The 18,952-nt window shown below is 37.7% G+C and overlaps 1 protein-coding gene across 2 annotated transcripts in view; it reads left to right on the forward strand.

The window, feature by feature from the left end:
- LVRN (laeverin) overlaps nt 1-18,869 on the forward strand; it is a 34,549-nt gene extending 15,680 nt beyond the window's left edge. Inside the window, exons 8-21 of one of the 2 annotated variants that reach the window (XR_008842504.1) lie at nt 505-570; nt 704-769; nt 1,788-1,957; nt 3,460-3,536; nt 5,334-5,473; nt 7,642-7,697; nt 8,946-9,099; nt 9,972-10,066; nt 10,742-10,849; nt 14,523-14,693; nt 16,189-16,329; nt 17,411-17,486; nt 17,886-18,011; nt 18,178-18,265. Coding sequence is in view for 1 of the 2 variants with exons in the window: in XM_056513043.1 (XP_056369018.1) it covers nt 505-570; nt 704-769; nt 1,788-1,957; nt 3,460-3,536; nt 5,334-5,473; nt 7,642-7,697; nt 8,946-9,099; nt 9,972-10,066; nt 10,742-10,849; nt 14,523-14,693; nt 16,189-16,329; nt 17,411-17,486; nt 18,178-18,324 (1,467 nt within the window). In the remaining variant the exon portion in view is untranslated. Of the gene's footprint in view, nt 1-504; nt 571-703; nt 770-1,787; nt 1,958-3,459; nt 3,537-5,333; nt 5,474-7,641; nt 7,698-8,945; nt 9,100-9,971; nt 10,067-10,741; nt 10,850-14,522; nt 14,694-16,188; nt 16,330-17,410; nt 17,487-17,885; nt 18,012-18,177 lie in introns of both variants that reach the window. The other variant, XM_056513043.1, reaches the window with a different exon arrangement.
- The last annotated feature ends 83 nt before the right edge of the window (nt 18,870-18,952 follow it).

Raw genomic sequence — 18,952 nt, forward strand, 5'->3', positions numbered from 1 at the left:
TGAAGGAAGTGGTTAAAAAACATGAAATATGAAGTGTGGGTGTAAGTGACAACTATAGCTGGTCTATAGCTGCACAGGTATTTGGCTGGACAGACACCAACTCCACCAGCGTGGTTCGTTAGTGGTTCGTTGGACACTAGTAGTAAACATGTCCCCAGGTATGAAATGATAGGCTGAATTCAAGCTCAAACAAAAGGCACCCCAGCCAATCCCTTGGAAACATGGAAGCACCCATATCATTGGAGCTGGGCAGAGATAAGAGCCCAACCAATCACATCTGTCAGAGTGGGAAATTCGGAGCCCCCATAAAAGGGGGTGTAAAAGCCCTCAATATCAATAAACTGGCTGCTGCTGCCTGAACTCAGTGATTACATGTCACATTCCTGTCTCCAACATCAGCAACAGGTCTAGACCAACTAGCATCTCTGGAACATTTGAAAAATATTGCAACAGTAATTGCAATAGCAATTCATTTTTTCTCAGACTTTTTCTTTTGTACTCCAGGGGGCTTCTATAACCTGGATGCTTTCTGTTTTCCTGACTGAAAAGTTGTTTGTCAGAGCACTTACTGTAAGTTTGAAAAAACAACCCCCTTTATCTTCATTTATAAGCTTGAAAATGTCAGTTGTACAAATGGCTTGCCTTCCTAATGGTTTTCATTGAACCTCCATGAATTCTGATGCTTCTCTTTGTTTCCTCACAGTCGTATCTGAAAGAATTTTCCTTCTCAAATGCTAATCAAGATGATCTCTGGACCCACATCCAGATGGTACTCATTTTATGTCTCTAATATACTTTCTCTGATGTTTGGTACAGTCCAAATTTAAGGTGTAAAGTATTTCATTGGAATGTGGCCATCTGTAGTGCAGTCTTTCTACTACATAAAATTTGCTTTGCTGGTTCTTTCAGCTAATGTCTTCTCAAGAGGTTATTTGGCTGCTTTGCTGCACATAAGATCAGTGGGACTGAGTACAAGGAGTAAAGAGATGAGACAGGAAATCAGGACCAGGCAAAGTTTTGGGTTTCATGGTAATTACATAAGCCTACATGAAATTGCATAGCCTATTGTTCTGGAGCTTAGGTTTTGCTGGATGAGTGTGTGTGATGCCTTGGGCTTGATTAAAGATGCTGGTGTGTCATAGATCCAGCAAAGTCTATACCCAGGGCAGTAGCTCAACATTTCACCCTTCAATGGTTTTGGCAGAGATCTGACTAAGAAAACAGATGCTTATATTAGGTTATTTTTATAAAAACCCACCTTCCTGGTTGTGTTGCAGACTCTGTCTTAAGGATGGGAAGATACGCAAGGTTACCACATGTTTTAAGCCAATAAAGACTGTACCAATTCACACTAGCTGGGACTCCAGCTTAATCTCTTTTTCAATTTGTCTTCACTAATTCAGTTTGTTTATTATGTCACTTAAAAATGTTTGTGTTCCATCAGTTTTATTTGAATGAGATTAACTAATCGAGTCTGTCACAGCCATAGAGATGTGTAAATATATTAACACTAAAAAGGGAAAGGTTAGCAGCAGGTTGTAGAATGAAAAATATCATCTCAGTATTTCATAATTCCTGAAAAAGGCTTATGCCTGTCTTATGTCTTTGTTAGAATGTCAAAAAGGTTCCTTGAACTTTGCTACATTAATTTTTTTATGAGTCAAAGACCAGTAAGCTGCTAAGCTTTATTTTCTCTGTTACATTAGAAACACTCCCATAGATCCACTGAGGCAATATCAGTAAGCACCTGTCATCTTAAGTATTTCTAATTTCTCTTTCTCTTTCAGGTCGTAGATGCACAGGATGAAGTTCAGTTGCCAGCACCTGTAAAGCAAATAATGGATTCCTGGACTTGCCAAAATGGGTTTCCAGTCTTAACATTAAATCTGACCACTGGAACAATCAGACAGGAACAATTTTTTAATAAAAACAATAGAAAGAGTACTGATTCTTACAAGTAGGTTTAGCTTGTGCTTTTATTGTATGTTTTTTACATTTTATTTTATATATATATATACACACACATATATTTTATATTTTCTTGTATGTTTTATTAATGTTTTTTACAGGAAATGCTTGTTACAATATGTTTTGACCGTCTGATTTTTTAACTTGTGTTTTTTTCTTGTGATGAGCAGTCAAGTAAAATCTGTTTGACATTTTGCTGGAGTTTGCAACAGTTCTGCAAATTCTGCTTGTTTTGCCAAAAAGTTGCTTTCCTCTGGAATAGTGGCTTTTCCAGCCACATAATAATAAAGACAGATGTAGGTGATGAGTGTGTTGCAGGGAGGATTTTTGCCTGGAATTTTTTTTTCCTCATCCCTTAGGTGTACAGACTGGGGCCTGGATGAACCATGCTTAGCTTCTTTCCATTGCACATATTCTCAGTGTCTGCTGCCTGACAAGGATAAAAGGGATGCATTTAAATACTTAAATAAATGATCCCTTTCTCAGAGCAGAACAGTTTAAAGTTCTTGTCAGTGAGCATTGCTAAGTGCCTGGGGCTTTTGAAAACTTATTTAAATATCTGAAAATTATGATAGAAATAGCTGCCTTTTGTCACCCACTGTGGAAACTCCTGGCTAGGGTGTGAACATTTATGAAGGAGCAGTTGATATGAGTTTTGGGGTGCATGGGTGGAGCCCATGAGATGAGTTGTCATGTGAGGAAAAAGTGTAAAGGAGAGCAAAATGCAAAGCAGTTTTTTCTTAGCAATTATAAGGATTTATAATATAAAAATCCAAGTAATACAAACGGACAAAAGACATTTTGGCAAGACCCACAGGGTCTTGGTCCTGATCTCCAGGAACTGAAAAGTGTTAATTCATTCAATATTCTTGGTTAGCTCAGATAAGGAATTCCACATCACAAGTGTGAAGTCCTTTACAGTCAGCAAGCACAAATTACCATGTGGATATAAGAAAGCCCAGGACCTGTATCACAGAATTTTTCAACCATTTGAAGCTTTCATCTCTTTTACCGGAAAAGAGTTTTACATGTCCTCAGAAAAGAAATTACAGTTGTTGGAAAGACATTTCTATTGCTTTCCTGGGACTTTTTTTTCAGTAAATTTGCTTCTGAAAAGTAGCTTTAATGTCTCCAGAAAAAGGGTGAAGTGTAATAAGTGAGGAGAATAAAATTACTGCCTGGAGGAGGAAAGACAGCACAGAAAGACAATGGTGTTGAAATATCTAGTACTGAACAATAACCTTAATATGGAGGCCTTTATAAAGCCATGCTAAAACTCCTCCTTACTAAATGTGACTTTACATTTTAGAGAATGTAAATGCTGATCCAGTGGAAGTACCATTACCTGATGAGGTTGCATGCATCAGGGAGGACAGAAGGTAGATGGATACATACTCTTGTAAGATGGAACTAATCTGCACTGTGGTTTAGCAGCAACTAAGAGGGATATTTAAATATAAGACTTCTAATCATATCCTTTTATTTGTTAAGTAACACCTGGATTATTCCTATTTCTTGGATGAGAAATGGATCATCACAACCCTTAACCTGGCTAGATACAAGCAGCAGTAAGTAATGTATTTGTTTGCACATTCTAAAACCAAATGTATGGAACACTCCAAAATCTTTTAAAGAGAGAAGATATATTTGAATTGAATATGGAGATAAAGCTTTAATACAGAAATATCTCTCTTTATCCATTGTAATGATTTTATGTTACAATAGCAGTAGATTTTCACTTAGGTCAATATAATGTTCTTTTTGATGTGGCATCAAACTTCAGTGTTAGCTTGAGTTTTTGATAATATGGTGCAACACATATTATGAGTAGAGAAATTTCCACAGAAATTTTCATTTTATATTTTTTTACACAAATCTCAACCTTTAGATCCTCATGCTTCTGTAATATTCTTCCCCCAAGAGATCTTATTGATGTTAATACCAGCTTTTGAGTATAGACAGGATCTCAGCTGTGAAATACCAGAAAATTATCAGCTCAAGTAGTAGACAGAAGACTGAAAAGAATTAACACTGGCTGTGGGAAGTCCCAAATATTGTAACACATTAATGTCTGTAACAACAGAAAATCAATATTTTCACCAGCATTTAATTTAATTTGTTTATGCAAATTACATTTTAAAATTATCAAAATAATAGGATTTTAAAAGTCTTATAATAGAAAGTGATTATATGGGTAACTCCAACCAAATAAAAAATTCAGTTCTTTCTCAACTCAGTGCTTTCCAATAGCTTTGGGGGTTTTTTGAGAAAAGAAATATGATCATTAAAATGGGGTAATTATTTTGCTTTGGCAAGTCAGCCATGCATCAGGTTTTAGATGAGTCAAAAGAAGATGCACAGGCTAATGCTAATGAAGTAGAATGCTTAAGGGCAAATCTTCAATATGCTGTGTTTATTGCAGCTCTCCACCCTCTGCAGGGGTTAAAAGTTACTTCCTTTCTTTCTTTTCAAGATAGCTTGAGTGATCATTAATTCGACTATATATAGACAGAAAAAAATGCATGTATATTGCATTGCAAGGATGAATCTTGCAGTACTTGCTCTGTCTAAACACTGGAGTCTCAGTCCTCTGTTCAGAGTAAAGCTACACTGATGGGTGTAGAACAGTCACTGGTATTGACTTACTGTCTTAACAGAGTCTGCCTTCTCAAATCAGGACATGAAAAGAGAATACTCTTCTGATGAAGCAGCCTAGAGCCTCCAAGGCTGCACTGGCCCCTTCAATGCACAGTAGGCTCTCAGGAGCAGTCAATCAGGCAAGAACATATGAATAAGTGAGGGCTGCAGAAGGAAACTGTTAGGGAGTGATGTAACTCAGAAGGACTGTGGACTGTCATCTTTAAAATAAGCATTTTCAATTACTTGTCTCTTGGTTAAACTTACCAGTTTTCTTTTTTCTTGATCTGCATTTATCTGAATACTGGTAGGTGGTCAGTTCTTCTGTGATGTGCTGAGCACTGTGTTTTGGAGCTGGGAGCAGCAGGTGTACTGTGGGTCCGTGTCCTACAACAGCTGGGAGGGTATCACTCCTCATCCTGAGAGTTTACTCTTGGGTAAACTTTCTGAACTCCCATACCTTTGAGCTAAAGGACTGGAGCAAAGTGGGTTTTCAGCTACCCCTTAGAATCTCAAGGTGCTCAGTACCTGAGGAATCATTGGCTTGTTGAAGGCATTCTGCTGTGCCGAGCAGAGATCTCAAGTCCAATGAGCTTTTGGGGAATTTTTTTGAGTCCAGCCTCAAACTTGTGTCTCATATCTCAGAGGAACACCAAGTCCATTGTTCGTAACTGCAAAAGAAGCAATGCATGGAAAACAAAATTATGCACTCTAATGTCACTTTACAGGAATGTTTCCTGAAATGCAAGTGTCAGAATCAGAATATGACTGGATCTTGCTAAATGTAAATTTAAGTGGATACTACAGAGTGAACTATGACCAATTAAACTTGAAGAGATTAGCACGCTTGCTTGAAAATGATCCAAAGGTAAGATCATGTTTGTTTTCTCAAGCTTATGAGCAGACTCTTTCCATATATTTTTTCATGCAGTTTTTATCTGAAATCACATTGATGGAAACCTGGAATAATGATAAACTCACCATTTCACCACTAAAGTCACTGGCTTTTTGTAGTGATGATGACAGGCCTAAAGTGTTTCACATAAGCATGAAAAAGATTTTTGCATTACATTTTGTCTTCAAGTTTGTGTTAATAGCTTGTGGTTCTTCTGCTCTCCTTACATCTGTTTCAATGAATTTTCAGTATGAATGTGGGACTGAGCTTTAGCTGGTATAAAGTAACCATGAAGAAGGAAAATTACTGGAGTTATTTCTATGTTTTGTCAAACCACAATGTTTCTGCCTGTGGAATTAAAAAAAAAACCAAATAACCTGATGTTTTTAGGTGGGTTTTTCAGTTGATTGGTTGGTTGGATGGTTGGGGTTTTGTGGATTTTTTGGTATTTTTTTTAAATTTGTTTGTTTTGGATTTTTGTGGACAATTTTCCTAGAAGTTCTGATCAGTTCTATTTGAGCTCTTTCAGTTCTCTGTAGACACTGACTTAGAATAGATTTCATCCCACCTTTGACTTGCCATGGCCTGAACTGAAGGTGAAAGTGGTGCAGAACAAATGTGACTCTATATGGGGTTGCATGGTTTCAGTGTTGCCTAATCCCACAGTGAGCCAGAGGCTGAAGCAGTAGAGTCAGCTCAGTGGTTGTGGTAGCAAAAGTGAGAAAATTTAACCTTTCCATCTAGTAGTAATCAGTATGATCTCCCTCTAGAAAGTCTGGACACAAAGCTGATCAGAGCACATTAAACCTTCCTACAGCACAGTGGCTTTGCTTCTTGTAGGCTTCTTCCTTTCACAGCAAATCTGCATCATCAGGACATTGGGCGTGTCCTGACTTGGGGCCCTTTTTTGGCACCATGCAGTGTTGCAAAAACGTAACTATGGGCTGGACAGGGGTTGTAGGGATGGTCTATTAACTACAGATTTGGCTACACTAAAACAGGTTTAAGAGTAGTGTGGGTTATTAAAGACAACAAAGTAGTTATTTTGGATTGATGGTGACGAGTGCATTAACTACAGAGCAGTTTTGAGTAGTACAAACAATAGGGCCGCAATCACAAGCCTAATATCTTGAGTGAGAATATTTGGCATGGCCAAGGACACAAGCCTTACCATTAGGCATCCCTTCTGGAAAGGGTGAGGAGGGCAGACACATCAATCTGTGCCCACAATTTTGTGTTGAATTCTCACAATCCCCAGTCATATACAAAATCAGGGTTCATTCTACGCCTTATTAACCACAATTGTGCAAAGTGGCGTGGGTGGCACTGTGGTCAAACTGCCTGTCCTTTGTGGTAATGCTTCCTGGTAGGAAGTGCTCATGGTAGCAGTTGTGCAAAACCATCTGTTCCTTGTGGTCATGCTGTGTGTAACATTTCTTGGTATCAGGAGGCAGAACAAGAATATGCGGCTTCCACCCAGCTTCACATTCCTCCCCGGAGGGAGTCAGCCCAAACCACCGACCCCTGTGGGCTTTCAGCTTTTTGCCTTTCTGCCCTGCTTTATGCTTCCAGCTGTCAGGGAGAATGTTTGCTGGGGCAGTAACCAAACTGCAGGGGCGTGGAACAGGGAGGGGACAAGGAGGACAGCAGTCTTGCCACAAGAACATGAGCTGTAGGCAGAGGTACCCCCATGGCTGTGCCTCGGTCATTTATTTCACGGTAGTGCCAGACACTCTGCATTGAGTACAGATTCTGTATTTAAACCTTAAAAGGAAAAAATGTACCAAAATTTTGTAACCAGGATATTTTTAGGAAAGGTGGCATTACCGTGCTATAATTTTAATTACAGCATGAGAATAAGAGGGGTCTTGAAATTCTCTGGTTAATGTACTGTAGTTACATGTTTATATACAACATAATATATAATTATATTATGTAGCTCTTTGTGTATATATATAAAAAAATCTCTTAAAACACATAAATAATTTCAGTTTACAATTCAGGATCCATTTTGCAATGTTTTGTAGGCTGTTTTGGTATAGAAAACCTGTTAGGATCTTTCTGAAACATCGAAAAGCTTTTTGTAAACTCTTAATTACTCTTAATGAAATAAACTAACACTACATGAATGCTTTCTGCAGGCTATTCCCGCTGTCAGCAGGTTCCAACTGATAGATGATGTTTTTGCATTGACAGAGTAAGTATGTTTCCAATATGTTACAGAAATTGATTAAAAAACATGATTGCACTCAAGATTTCTACTTCTGCTTCCTTCATTCCTACCCATGTGTGCCTCATAAGAACTATTGCTCTGACAAAATGGTAGGGGTGTTATTTAATTCCTTCTTTTGTCAGTGCTGAGTGATTTACTTCAGAATTTTCTTTTGTTTCCATGGAAATTATTTTAAATAGTGGCACTGCCATGAGTTCTTTAGGGATTAATCTGCATTTGTTTTAATGGAAAAAAAATAGTCCTAATGTCCAAACCTCTTTAATTTCTCTTGATGAGTCACGATTTGGTTGTTCAGTTCTGTGGTGCTAGAGAAGCCAGCAGTGCTGTAGGGAGCTGAGAAGCATTACGTGTGTCTGTGCCTCACATGCACCAGGGGTACCAAAAGCACCAGACACCTATGATGAGGACGTCCCTGTGATGAGGGATCTCAGGGGCGAGCTGGCCCAAGCACACTGCCCTGCTTCAGGGCCTGTGGGAGTACCTCTGAGAGGAAGAAGTAAAAATTACTATTTTGTCTCCCATAAAAATGTCCTTTCTCATAAGAGAGCTCAAAACTAGCTAAGAAGAAATGTAACTGTGAAGTTCAGAGCTGTGCTGCTATGCAAGTACAGCAAAATGTTTTTTTCTGGAGGAAAGGGGCTTGAATTGGAATTTTGTTGTGAAAAAATGAATTCTGTGCTTATTCCACACTGAGGGATGGAAATGGCATGCTGAAGTTGCCAATTCCACAAACAGTGTGCACGTGAAATAAATTGTTTGTTTTTTACAATATTCCAGAAAAGAACATGTAATGAAAATAAGTTGTTTCACAATAAAAAAAAATGTTGTATTATAACTAAAACCATGCTTTTCTTCTTAATTTTGTTCCAGTGGGACAGACACATGGTGTCAATGTGTTTGTACCATATCCTGCAGCCACCAGCAGACACAGTGTGCATGCTGCCATGCTTACTGCCATGACTGGCCTATTGCTTTGATAGTGGCACAGTGCTCCTAAATTAGTGTTTTGAGAGTTCAGCTGCTAAAATCACCATTCATTTATATTTCTTTTATTTTTTCCAGGGCTTTTTCTAGGTTACTTGCCACATAGTATCCTGATGTTTTATTGCCTATTTCATAAATAAACAGATTTATGTGGGGTAGGCAATTAATGTGAATAATTATGCTAAAATATGTGGGGTTTTTTGTTTTGCTTTGTTGTTTTTTACATAGATTTGGATATGTTCCAATTGAAACAGCACTTGAGCTAACGAAATACCTTGCCAGAGAAGATGAACTCTTCATATGGAATATGGTATTGTTAAATCTAATACCTGATAATTTGGAAAGTACACTGAAGAACCATGAAGTATATCCACTTTTAAAGGTATGACCATTTTATTAGTTACCAAAGATATTAGGCTGTGCAAATACATTAGTCTAAAAGTAATGCTTTTTAAATTTAAAGGAATGTAGTGGTGACTATGATGAGTCAGAATGCTTGTGAGTCCTTTTGCATGACTTTTATCAAGTTGTTGTTTTGTTTTAAATAGGAGGAGGTACTTAATTATACATATTAGTCAATAATAAGTCTCATTGAATCTTGAGTTGATTCTTATTGAAAAGCAGAAATACATTCACAGTCTTTATATTAAGCTTCATCCTTGGTTTTTTGAAACTGCAAATCTGGAAAATAGAACTATCACTCAGTAGTAAGTGAAAAGACCAACACTGCTATGTATAAAAAGCATATAGTATATTTGTGCTTCATACTGCTTTCCATTAACCTTCATTGAGTGAAAGAAGGAATTGTGTTTACACACTTAATGAAATTATTCTTTCCCATATTTGACTTACCTGAAATAGTACTGGCACATTTATTTCCTTGACTTCTATTTGAAGATTTCTGCTTGAAGTACAATCCCACAGTTTTAGTTCTCTTAAGTTCTAAAAAATAAAGGCATGTTAAAATAAGTGAGAAGAGTAAAGTATTTCCTATTGGAAAGGGCTTTTCTTGTTTCTTTGAGAATTTGTTGTCTTCCATAATAAGTTCAGAGGTTCTAGTGATGTGAAATGGTATTGTGCCTGTTTGAATTGGAGTACAGGTATATTGCATTTTAGACCAAATTTATATTTATTTAATGCCCTGTGTTTTCAAGACATTAATAGTGGTAAACTTTCAGGATAATTCTGAGTAAATAAGGAAAATAAAAACTTGTATCTAAATGAAAGTAATTTTTCTTTCCCTTCTTTTAAAAGAAATACCTTTTAAAGAGAATGTTGCCAATATACAATTATTATGCAGGTTTTATCCGTCAAAATGTTGATGCTTTGGAAGATGATTATTTTGCTCAGTAAGTATTCTGCTTTTCTTAAGACTTTTTTTCTGGTGTAATTGGATCTGATACATTGCAGTTCGCTCATGTAAATTTAAATACAAGATACAGGAAAAATTCTCTACCTAGTGTGAATCAACTGAATTGTTTTTTTACTGTCCTGTGTGTATTCTTTATGATGACACCTCCAGTGAAACTGCACTGTCAGGACAGGAGCATAAGGGATGATAGTTTAAGGATCTTAGTGGTAGCTCTTGTTCGTTAAAGAACAGGCCCAACAGGCTGCTGCTAGATAAAGAAAGACTGACAGCAATGAACTTATGATTTTTGGACAAATTACTAAAACTTTAAAATAGTTCATTTTGCAAGGCCACTGCAGCCACAGTCTTAAATATCAGAGTGATTTGGACTAGACACAACCAGTATCTTAAAACTTCAGAGAGACATATAAACCACACAAAAAACTTACTGAAAATATAGTACATTGGTTGCCCTCACTAATACCCACTAATATTAATGTCTGGAGACCATTACTGTTTGTTTAATTATTTTATTAAAACTCAATTGTTTGTAGTGGAAGTTCTTGTGGGTTAATGGCATCATGTTCTGAAACTGTGGTGGTTAGGCACAGTTCAAATACTCCAAATGTGTTATGCATATGGTTTATTCTGACTGTTTTAACTTCTCTTCAAGAATGTATTTGGAAAAACTCATGGCAACAGCGTGCTGGCTGGGCCTCCAAGACTGTTTGGACCTGTCATCTGAACTGTTTGCTAAGTGGAGGGACAACCCTGAGTACAAGTAAGAGCGGTGATCTGCTTGTAGAGGTGTGCATGTCTAAGGGAGGTAGAAAGTTAAAAGGCTGCTACAAGGGAGAGTCAGAATGAGAAATGCCTCTGTGCACTGCTCTTATTTCTTGACAGAATTTAAGACAACTCTGTCTGCCCAACCTCCTCCTCTTCCCCAAATCCCAGCTTTATGATGATTTCACAATTGCTGCTTTTTACATAGACTTTAGAGGCTGAAGGATACAGATTTTGCCATGAAGACCAAAACCTGGTTAGCCATGTAGCAGGTGAACCTCCATTAGAGCTAATATCCCATATAGCCCAGCCCCTTTGCTGTCGTACAGCCTTGAGGTTGTCATGTACACCAACTCAGTTTTTAAGCTTTTCTTAACAATACTGAGTGATGTTTGTGTGATACAGGCATCTGCCCACAGTGTGCCCATCAAGGTGCCTTGCATGTTCTGTGTTCACATAAAGAGGTGTTGGGAACAGCTGTCATTCCTTATGCTGGTACTGGAGACCAGTGCTCAGGGGTCCGGTCTGTGAGAATGGACTCTGGACTCCCCCAGGAAGAGGCTTTCTGTACTCAAGTATTTAATCATTAAAAAAAAATAAAAAATTACCATGTATTGAAATTCTTACTCTTTTTTTCCTCCCTCTTTCTTTTGATGTCTTTCTATGCAATAATCAAATAGTGTTGGCACTGGTGAGTGAATATTTAAAGTTTATTTTTATTTGTTGTAGTTGTGATAAATATTTTGTTTTTATTTGATGTATGTTAATACATGTAGTTGGCTAAGGAAACTGAACTTGCACTAGTATATTTGAGTTTTCTAAAATAGCTTCATAGTGATCATCCTCATAAAAGCCAAACTTAGTTTTGTAGTTAGACTGAAAAATTTAAATAGCCTACATACACACATTTTGTTGCATTCTAGAAAGAATATTCTTGCAATTCCACACTAAAAGCAATAATGCTGTGCTGAACTGTCAGTCTGTTTTCAAAATAGTCATCTTTCCGTACTACTAACATTTGAATACCTTGTTTAACTTGAATAGCTGAAAAGTCAGTGAAATATGTTAGCTGATTTTGTTTAGAATTTGATGAAGAATATTAATTTTGCTGTCCTTCTTGGCACTGAGAAAAGTTCAAATGGATTTTACTGGGCTATATGTGTAAAAAAAAATGAAATTCTGGATTTGTTTAAGTGAGAAAATAATTATGTTTTAAGGAGAAAACTCCCTAGAAGATAGGACACTTCTTGGGTTTCAAGTGACAGATCACTGTTCCCATGCAGTTAACAAAGAAACTTTACATGTGCTGGGTAGGAAAGAAAACAGGCACAACACACTTTTGACCTATATTTCACAGCCAAATCCCTTTAGATGCTCTTATGTTCTCCATGCTGAGAGCAAATTCATAACAGCACACTGCAGCTGTTTTGCCACAGGTAGAGCCCAGAAGGATTCTCACATCTGTGGAACGAAGTAATGCATTTCTGTTTCAGATTTGGTGATCAACTTTCAGCTGACCATTTCCAAACTGTTCCTGGCAGAACACAACTGGACTTGATACAGTGTATTTTTATCTGTTTCATGGAAATAACTAGAGCTGTAATCCCCAGCCAATTTCTCAGTTTTACTATTTTTTCATTATTAGGAGTGTAGTGAAGCTTGCTAAATTAATGTATTCTCTTAGGTGCTGTTGCTGCCTTGCTTTTTGAAAGAAGGAAAATAGCTTAGCGGGAGGGGCAGCATTTCTGCCCGTTTTACTTTTTTACTAAAAGTTCACATATGCTGCTGCTACCCCCAAAAGTTAAGAAATGACCATATCATTTCTGGATTGGTTCCAAAAGAACAACATAAAACAACCTGCCGTGGTTTCCAGCAGTTTTTTGCATCTTCCTCGAGATGCAGAAATGAGGGATCCTGGCAGGCCAGTAAGGTCAGATCACACAGCTACTCCCAGGAAAAACTTCAAGATGAATAAGTCACACCCCTCACTTAATATAACTTCAAGCTCCGAAGTCCTTCTGGGAACTACACAACATAAACCACATCATGGCCACCACAGATGTTACAAGCCAGCAAACTACAGCCTCAGAGTAGGCTGCCCATCCAGCCTGCTTCAAATGTTGTACATCAGAGCCAAATGACACACAGAACTTGTCTGTTCACACACAACAACTTTACACTTATTAATGAATATTGTCTTGGAACTACTGGAACAGCTTCAGTAGCAAAATAAATGGCTGTACTTTGAGCAAAATAGCTTTACCCTGTTATCACCTCACTATGACCTCTTACTGCAACATTATGAAAAGATTATTAAATAAACCCTGTAACTCAGATGTGTCAGAGAGGGATTCCTCACAGGACAATACTTTTGCCTGACATAACTACTCTACATGCCATTCTTGATGGCAAATCCCTTATGTCCCAGCAAATATCTAGATAAATGAATCCAAATTATTTTTAAAAGTAAATATAAAACATGCTCATGCTTTCTGTTAGTATGACAGTGAAATCCCCCACCTGCAACAGAATTACCAAAATCCCTGCATCTTGCCTTTTCACTAACTGGTGTCTGTCATGTAAAACACCTCTGACTCTCTCCCTCTTTCCTACTAGTCCTTTGTCTCCAGTATTTGTAACTTCCTTTTCTCTACCTTGTACTCTTAATGATTGTTGTCATATAGCTTTCCTCCTGAATGAATAACTCTGTTGACATCATCCTCATTTTCTCTAGGATAGTCTGCTGAAACTCAGGAATTTTTCTCAAATTGCATTTAAATTTGAATTTGCTGTTCCCAGTTTTGGGCCTGAAGAATAGCTTTTCTGACCAGAGACTTATCTGTTTTTCCAAGGGTATCCCCTGATCACATGGAGGATAATTTTTACACCTCTACTTAAAATCTTGGCTAAATGTAATAATAAGCAGACTAACAGTATGACATAGGGAAGTCAAATGTTTTGCTTGCAGCAAAGGACCCATTCTTCTGTAGGGAATTAGCTCAAAATACCATTAGATCAAACTAATCTGTTTTCAGATAGACTACATAGTAGAATACTGCTATCACTGGAAAGTGTTTACAATGTCATAATGTCAGGGACACATCATTGCTACACGAGAAATTTCCTGTTCAGCCTTTGCATATGGAGCATTATATTAGTAATGCTTACATTTAGTTTCTGTTATGAAATTCATTGCCATGTTGAGGACTCTTCTCTGGGGTGGGAGTAATAGGAGGCTGCCAATTGCATGGAAAAATGTCCCTTCTGTTTCCTTCTGTGCTGCCAGTGGCTTTTCCTACTGGATGCATCCACTGAAAAAACTTAGAAAAGGCTTGTCTGGGATGATGCATACATGCATTAGTACACTCTCATGGTGTGATCCGTGTCCTAGGTTGTGGTGGGGAACAGTGGCATTGACACTGTATGTACACAAAATAGTCTGGTCCAACTGCTCAAAAAATATTGGGGCTTTTGGTTTCCTTTAAACTGCATGCTTTTTAACTGCTTAAATCATGACTAAAGCAACCAGATTTCCTATCATTATTTACACTACTATTTTCTATTTGCATTTCTGTGTATCTTTTAACTGTAAATAAACATCAGTTATGCATTAACAACAGGGTTTACCTCTACAACAGTGCAGTACCTTTAAATTGTATTTTGCCTTGCAGAATTCCCTTTTTAGTTAGAAGAACAGTTTGCTGCTATGGTGTTGCAGTGGGAACTGATAAAGAATGGAATTTTGCCTGGGAAATGTACAACCATACTGACTCCATTGAGGAAGATGAAGACATTCTGCTCTATGCCTTGAGCTGTACCAAAGAGCCATGGTTACTTCACAGGTGACCTTGATCAAAGTGTATCTTTGTGTATGCAGAACTAAAGAACAGGAACAAAAATACTTTATTGTGCAAAGCTGGTGAAGGTTTGCCTCCACAGAAGTATGTCTTGTCAATCACTGGTAAAATTAAATAGAGTTTTGTTAGGGAGCAAGTATGAAAAATGGGACAAACACAAATAAACAATCCTTCTGCAAATACAACATGTGGGTCATCAAGTCTTAAGTCCCAACTCCATGTGAGCCAACCAAAAACTTAAGACATGTATCAAAGTCTTGTCCAAATGTTTTCAGAACACAGTTTGGAACACTGTGTTTATTTTCTTTTACTGGAATTTGTATCTTTGTCAGTAAAAATATGTTGAATTCTCTAATGGATCATGTTTGTATCACCTAAAGCATTTGTTAAAGGACGGAACTTTAGAAATGATGATCTAAAGAATTTTCATTCAAACATTCTCATAAACTCCATGGGTCTAAAGGTGTGGAAATAGCATTTTAGTCCTTCCAGCCACCTGCTCTAGTGTGGTGGTAATTTGGGAAGACAGAAAAATATGACTGAGAATAAGACAAGACGTTGCAAAGAGACACACAACCAGCTATACTAATTTCCCTCGTAAACTATGATCCTTCATTGCCTTTTTCTTGGAACCACCACCATTCCATGGTAAATCAGGGAGTTGTGATGAGCTTCTTCCTCCATGTACTTTAGTAGCTGATAAGCCAATCTGTTTTTTGCAATGCCACTCAGGGAGGGTTTGGGGTGAAGAATGTTAAGATGTGCTTTTCCTGGCCCTCACAATTCTTTGTTCATTATGTTAAGCATAGTGGTGGTATGCAGAGGGGAGAAACCCAGCTCAACTACTCTACCCATAAAGCAGCTGCCTGCAAGATCCTATGGGAAAATATCTCTTAAAGGGTTCATTTGGAAGTAGGAGAATGCAAGGTAAAACTTTGAGACAACAAAGAAAATAATTACTTTTCAAGATGTTCAGGCATTCACTGCCACTGACATCATTACAAGACACTTTCTGAAATACTTCTGAAATCCTGCATTAGTCCTCATGAAGATCTTCTTACTGAGTCTTGTCATAGGGGATCCTATAAACAGGTTCTTTTTGTATAAAAGTGTCTCACTGCTGGCATAGTCTGTAGGCTCCATCTGAGTCACAGTGAAGTGAATTGTCTGAAGGAGAGGAGCAGTCTGTCCTTCCACAAGCTAGTCTGGTAGGAACAGTTGTCTTTCTGATACAAAAATAAGAAACATATCCATGTCCATTTGATATTTTACACACTCGCTTTACTAAGAAGTGAAGAGTCAGTGTGAAAGAACAAATGTTAGGGACAAAATCTAAGCTGAATACACAGAGTGACACATGCTGATATTTGTTGAGATAGGAATTTTTGTGAACTGGATTATATTTCCAGATTGCAATATTTTATATTTTTGTTGTACAACAGCAACTGACAAGTTTATTTCTTTCCTGCTTTTCTAACAGATACTTGCAATATGGACTCAGTGACACATTATTTTCTTCCAATTGTACTTCAGTCATCATCTCACATGTAGTGACTAAGGATACTGGGCACCGTATAGCCTGGGAATTTGTTACGGAAAATTGGCCACTTTTAAGTCAAGGGTAAGCAACAAGTTTTGGCTTCCTTTGGTTTCTGTGGCTCTTTGGCTTCTTCCTCTATCTTTTATGTTTGAGCTGTAAAATTCAGGTGCAGATTTGGGTTAGGGTTATGTACTTTCAGAGATAGCTATTGTAATGATTGATTCAGTTAAGTATGCAGAGCAAAGTTTTCAGAGGATTTAATTCTGATCAGGGTTCAATGCCAAAGAATGGCTCATCAAACACAGAAGACTTTAAAAATTAGTCTGTTCATGACTGTTTCTGTGCTTTTAAGTACCCCGGGAATTCTGACTCTAGAGGGAGTTTATCCATAGGATTTTACAAGTGGGTGTAAATGCTGTAAACTGTGAGTGTAGCACAGGAAGTATTTTGATGTCTTTTTGAAGACTCCCTCTTTCCTTGGCAATTTTGAAAAGCAGCAGGGCTGTGACAGAGTACATTCCAGCTGCTTTTGATGGCAGAGGAGACCACTGTGATCCATTGGTGGCAGCAAAACCAAAATCAGGCATTTAGAAGCATTCCAATATGTAAATTATTGTTAACACTACAAAAGGCAAATTGTAGCACATTTGTGTCATATCAGCTTGTTCCCTTACAGAGCTTTTCTGTGTTCTAAATTGATGAGAAATTAGCTGGAAAAATGCTCCATTCTTTTCAAACTAAAACATAGTGCAAGTGTTTATTTATATGCCACCCTCAGGATATCCAGGATAACAGGATAACAGGAACACCAGCTTGTTAGACACATTACTAGTTAGCCTTTTTAGCTCAGTTTGGCTGCATGGGCTCACAGAGATTATCTGTTTCATGCAAAGAATTCACATTACCAAAGTACAAAATAACAGATCTTACTGGGAAATGAAGATGGAGGGTAATTATTGTATTTCATGTGGCTCAAATGACTGAATTGAATATTAATGGTAATTTTTTAAAAGAGGGAAAACGCCATAGTTGCAAACTTCAGCTTAGTTGGCATTTGCAGCATAGTAAGTAATCACTAAATAGTGCAAGTATTTTCAAATGAGATGAAATTTAGTATATTTGCTAATGTGCTATTTGAAGGAATTTTATCTCAATTTTACAGATATGGGCATGAATTATTGCATGATGTACTAAAAGTCATGGGAAGATTTGTCAAAACAGATGTACAGATCCAAGAGGTAAACCAGAGAAGCATTTAGTCTAAACTTCATTGCCAGTTTGTAAATACAAGTTTTTGTTCTTTAAAGAAATTATTGACCAAAATGTTGATGTCTTCTAAATCTTCACGTTTGGAGCACAGTCCCCACAAATTCTTTCACAACTGTCTCATTTTCTTCTATAAAATCTGTCTGTAGAGGCAATCTCTGCCTTGATATCTACTGAAAATGTACTAACATTTGGCCTGCTGGCCTGTTAGGTTGTCATACTGACATCTGTTTAATTTCTCATATTCTCATAATTTCTCATATTGCTTTCTCATCACTGCTTCCCCCAAATATTTATTTACTATTCTTCAGTCCTCTCTTGTCTTTTGCCTATTAGACTGATGAGAAAGATTTCTTGTTCTGTGATTGTAGAACAGGCAGCACACGAGGATTCTTCTACCCAGCTAGTCCTAGACAGTGTGGTACCACCAGTACCAGTGAAGTTGGCTGCATTTGAAAGGATTTTAGAGGAACAGCAAAAGGGCACATTCTTGATATGTAAGGAGCTTTCCCACATTAGTGTAAATCAGTAACCTTGCCCCACCCCATCTTTAGTCTCTGTCATCTGCCCTTTTCTGTGCACCTCTGTCTAAAGCATCTGTCAGGCACACAGTTGCTTGCTGCAAGTGATGTGTGAACTATGCTCATGTGTTTATTTCTTCAGCTGCAGGTTTTCTATAATGCCACTTTGGAAGAGGATGAGAGAGAGGCCATTACTACGCTACTGGAATCTGCAAAACTTGAAAATATTGAAAGGAGAAAACTACTAATCAAAGTTGCCAGCTGGTTAGAGAAAAATGTAGATGACTGACTTGGAAAACAATTTCCAGTATATCACATGTGATTCGCTGTCATACTGGTATTCACTGTAAGCTGTAATTAAAGGTAAAGCATATTTTTATGAGTCCTGTGGTTGTCTTCTGAAATTCTGGATAAAATAATTCACAAAGAAATTAGGATTTAGGAAAAGAAGTTATAAACTTATTTGCGTCTTATATCTAAAATAATTTCCTCCTGAATGAGGTCTTAGGAGCATTTTTAGCATTGCTAAAAATAATCTAACATATAAATACAGTCTTGAATCGTTTGGGGGTTTTCTTCTGAATATCCAAATGAAAGATGTGCTGCATGTTTGTGGCAAAACCACATTAGGAAATTGAAAAAGTTTGCACTTTGTTTCATTTGTAGAGTGATCTGTACCCAGTCCAGCAGGGTGCTTAGTTTCACAGCCACATTAATAGTTTGCTGATGTAGGAGCCGCCTGACCTGGCCCAAGCTCCTGCTTCGTTCCAGAGATATTCCACCTCCCATACTTGCCCCCACTGGTCTACTCACCCTCTAGGTGAGGTGCGAGCACTTTAAATTCCTGAGTTTCTCCCAGATCATTCCCTGGATCCTTTTCCCCGTCTCTTGCTGGCCGGTTCCTTGACCTAGTGGGA

This window comes from Oenanthe melanoleuca, chromosome Z (genome assembly GCF_029582105.1).
Source record: "Oenanthe melanoleuca isolate GR-GAL-2019-014 chromosome Z, OMel1.0, whole genome shotgun sequence".
Taxonomy (NCBI): domain Eukaryota; kingdom Metazoa; phylum Chordata; class Aves; order Passeriformes; family Muscicapidae; genus Oenanthe; species Oenanthe melanoleuca.